The following is a 4,380-nucleotide window of genomic DNA, read 5'->3' as shown; positions in this document are numbered from 1 at the left end:
GGTGACGGCTCTTTTTATCAGTGTCCTCTGTTGTAAAATTCAAGCGACTTTGTGCACCACAGCAAGAGCGATGCACAGATAGCCTTGATAAAGAATAAATACAAAAAATTAGAAATTAAAAAAGCCACTACTGTTCCTTTCATTTCTTTCTGATCTCTAAATCAACACCACAACTGATGAATGGCAGCAAAAAAAGAAAAAGAAATGACATTAGGGGGTTTATCCAGCGCATGGCCACTTAAGACATACTCATTTACTTCAATATGCTTTGGTTACAAATATAATTAAAAAGCTGTCAAAGATCTAAAACAAAAATTTTTTCAGTGCAGTGGAATCGAAGCTGACATGAAAATATCCACCCGACTGTTGATGAAATCAATCCTTTTGCTTGAGTGGACAATGTGTTCAATTCCACGTCAAAACTCCAGCTGAATTTCAATCAGACAGTGTTTGAGCCTAACGAAATGAGACACAGACACATGAAAGGATCCAGACAAACACATGCCACTCACAATTTAGCGGCACAGCTTAAAGACAAACATAATCAGTCCATCAATCAAGCTGCGAATGCTAAAAATTGTTCTCCATAAAGACTGTATTTCACCTCTCTGGCTCATTTTTTTTTCTTGATCGAGGACATGAATTGCAGGGTTTACAGGACTGCCAGGGGCAAAAGAAGTAGAGCTGGATGTGTGCCACAGCACTGGGGCGAGGAACCACAGCAGTGGATGTTTCTGAAGACAATCACAGATAAAACCTCTCCACTGAGAGAGGGTTTAAGAATCTCGGCTGGGTAAGTAAATGTTCTGAAATAAAATTTCTACAGAACGACTCCAATCGTCTTGATGGAGATGCCGAGGCATGAGGACAGACACATGGCAGCAACAAGAGACAGCATGGGCTGTGTGCTTAGTGCTTAAAGATGTAGACCAAAGGCTATCCTTGCTTGATCTCCTTTGGATCTTGTTAAGCTCAAGGATAAAACTAAAGGAGGGAAGATTGAAAATTCTTCTCAGGAATCCCACTGAGGTGTCCCACTGGAACGCACCTGGTGGCTTCAATTAAAGGACGGGACACTTGTTTTGTATGTTTTTTATTAACAAAACATACAAAAAATTTTAAGTCTCCATCCTTTTATCATAATAACATTTTATTCTGCAGATTTGCTTTGAATATTCTAGGGCCAGGAAACTCAACACCCTGATATAATTTGCAGTTGTTGAAACAAAGGGTTTTTATCACAGTCACACTAGAACACCAGGTTTCCATCCCTAATCGTGGCTTATTATGCTGCGCAGACATTTTTCTAGCACGGATCTGATCCTCTCATTTCCTGGAGTGTGTTATCAATTTTCATCACTATTCACAGTAAGAAGCTGTGTCCTGCAGGTTTATGACACACAATCCTCAATTAGGATCACACTGTGTAAGGCCTTAGCACATGGCAAATATTATTACAGTATACTTCAAGCCAGTGAGCCAGCACTGGAAAGAGAGGTGCTGTTACATAAGAATAATCCTCATGAGCTCCAAGATGTATCACCGAGGCGCACATGCACAATGGACCTCTAAGATGCAATTTTGGAAAGATTGTTTCTGGAAACTATGACCTTTAATTCTGCAGGGAACCAGCGCAAGTGTTTCTTAGACCATAACAGATACACTGCCGGCTGCAGATTCTATGTAATTACAATAAGATTGTGATTCTAGGTCTCACTGCAGTGAACAAGGATTGCATATTCATTCACTGAAAAATGTGTTGTTGTTTCTTTCATTTGCACAAGAAAAAAAGGGAGGAAAAAAAAGTTTTGCTTTTAATTAAAGACATGCCGTGAAAAACTCTTCTTTTGGGTATGCTGGAAAGCTGCTAGAGCCAGGCATCATCTGGAGAAAAAGTCTCATTGGAGGACCGGTTAAAATTTCCAGATTGCATTTTAGTTTAAACCCTTTTCCCACAAGACAGAAGGGATTCATTAGTCAGACCACCAGCTGCCTTCAGATCTATATATCCTGGCCGCCAGGCAGTCAAAAAGGATGTTGCTGTTCTCCTCCCAGTGGCACTAATTGACTGATGCAATGTGGAAAATGACATTATCATCTTTTTCTCCCCCCACCAAGAATCCATATAAAACGCAGAAATTCCTACTAAAAACATATTAAGTGACACCTCAAAGAGATTGGGACTGATGTTGTGAAGCTATATGAAGAGCTCTCATCAATGCAACTCAACTAAGTTTTCCCATGAAATAAATATGGGCTTGGAGATGAATTTTATGTAATAACTTAAGTCAAGAGTCGATACAACCCCAGTGCTTCTGTTGCACAAGATAATCCTTGTCATGTTGAAATATTGATGAGATAAGTGTTATTTAAAGCCAGAGCTGCTCTGGGTTCATCGTACAGGTGCAGAGCCACTGCAGCGAGGTCTTCGGAATCCATAATATATGACTGAACACATCTGAACTGAATTCTTGTTGGGGAATGTAAGCGTACACGCAGATGAGACAAGCAGGATGTTCGCTACCCTGCATCACCGTGTATCTCACGCGGTCCCCTGTGTGACAAAAATCACGCTACTTGGCTCCAGTTCGTATTAAACTTACTTGAAATCTTTGTTTAACAAAAGCCTGGCTCCTCAGTCGGCACAGTGGGCGTAAAGACACATAGGCTAAAAGGTTTAAAATGCTTACCTCCCAAAAGTAACACCACCGACTGAAGCGCAAGGATGTGCAACATGTTTCTCTGAGCCGTTAAAAAACACGAATTCCCCCAAAAATTAGTGCGCAAGCCGATGCGTGTTAGTTCAAAGAAGAGCATCCTACGTGCAGTGTGGTTTCTAAAAATGAAGAATGAAAACACGTCTTTTCATGCTGCAATCGTTAGTTTCCAAATGCTGAACAATCATAGTTCGAGTGAGCAGTTTTGAAAGTCTGATCTACTTGTTTTTGTCAGGAAAATTCAAGAACTGAAGAGAAAGAACTTCAGCTTTGCTTCGGTCTCTCCAGCATTTTTCTTTTTAGAAGAGGTAACGCTTAGATTACTGGCGAAAGACCAGTTATGACACATTTTCACAACGATTTTGTGTTTGTTTTATAGCGGGGTTTTTTTTTTTTATCCCAAGAAGCGCAGAAATCCTCTGTCCTCAGACGGTCAGTTTTTCCAGCTCCCTTCTTTCTGCATCACCGGGCTCCTGAAGCTGGCTGTAGTGCGTAAAGTCCGATACTTTCCGTCCATCCTCGTGTTAAGGCAAATTATCTAAAAGTAGAAAAGTTCAAGTCCCGGCATAGATCAGCGTACATCCACACCCAGACAGCTTTTCGTGAAGTCCTGAGCGCAACTCCAGCTGCACGCAACATGAGCCAGAGGAGAGCGCAAGAGGTCCGTATTCAGCGTTCAGCTTCCACTTCTAATGATACTTTGGTACCAGGTGATTCATATATTCAGCGAAAGTCCGGATTCAAGTCATCGTTCTTCTATGTTTATGCAGACAGACTGCAGTTTGTGGAGCTTACGCATTGTCACCCCGTCCAATGCGCGTCGAGGGGACCAGAAGGAAAGACATAACAGACACAGAGCGGGGGCGTTTGGCGCTCCAGGAACATCATATCATTGATGCCGGGAGTAAACATATTTTAATTCATCACTTTTGACCAGCTGAGTTTGCATTAAAGCATCTTCCTAAAACAACAACAACACCGAAAAAAACTAACATGTTCACCCTGTCAGTTTTAAATCAAAATCAGACAGTTGCACGTGTGTTAAATAACCAACACGTCTGGTGACGTCGCTGCCCTTTGCGTGCAAAAACAATGATTTTAAAAGTTGTCATCGGACATTTCGAATTTATTGGATGATTGCGCCACTTGTCAGGCACCAGCGACCCTGTGCGGCACGACGAGTGAACTGAAAAACTTGCGCCGCTCGTGTTTGATAACGCAAACCTTTAACGCTTCGGGTAATTAATATTAAAATACAATTACGAAAAAAAGAAATGACAGTGGGTAAAGAAAAGTAAAAAGCACCAGTCTGATGACATCATTCGCGGTATGGTGTCTGCATCCCGAGAGAGATGCACTCAATCACCGCAGTAGGCTCAGATATGGCTGCAGTGCTCACCGAGTTTCTTGTTCCTTTGTTGTATTTTCACACAATTTCCACTGAGCCATCTCCATTCATTTATTCATTCAATTTTCCATACTTATTCCCATTCAGGGCCAAGAGGAACATATATTCCGCTCCACCACAAATGGCCTTTTTCTGCAGAGCCATCTAATATAATAAAGATTAGAAATTTATATATATATATATATATTTCCCTGCAAGCAGTCCAGCAAACAAGCACGTGTTGACATATCAGTTCCAATGCAATTTGACTTAGCA

General features: G+C 41.3%; 1 protein-coding gene across 2 annotated transcripts in view; it reads right to left on the bottom strand.

The window, feature by feature from the left end:
• Nucleotides 1-4,110, bottom strand: part of si:dkeyp-14d3.1 (transmembrane protein 132C) — a 188,917-nt gene extending 184,807 nt beyond the window's left edge. Inside the window, exon 1 of one of the 2 annotated variants that reach the window (XM_042222791.1) lies at nt 2,691-4,110. Coding sequence is in view for 1 of the 2 variants with exons in the window: in XM_005926936.2 (XP_005926998.1) it covers nt 2,691-2,817 (127 nt within the window). In the remaining variant the exon portion in view is untranslated. The remainder of the gene's footprint in view (nt 1-2,690) is intronic. The other variant, XM_005926936.2, reaches the window with a different exon arrangement.
• Nucleotides 4,111-4,380: the final 270 nt, after the last annotated feature.

The sequence above is a fragment of the Haplochromis burtoni genome, unplaced genomic scaffold, assembly GCF_018398535.1.
Source record: "Haplochromis burtoni strain Fernald_Lab_line unplaced genomic scaffold, NCSU_Asbu1 Contig_95, whole genome shotgun sequence".
In the NCBI taxonomy this organism is placed as follows: domain Eukaryota; kingdom Metazoa; phylum Chordata; class Actinopteri; order Cichliformes; family Cichlidae; genus Haplochromis; species Haplochromis burtoni.
This window is presented reverse-complemented; position numbering and strand designations above follow the sequence as displayed.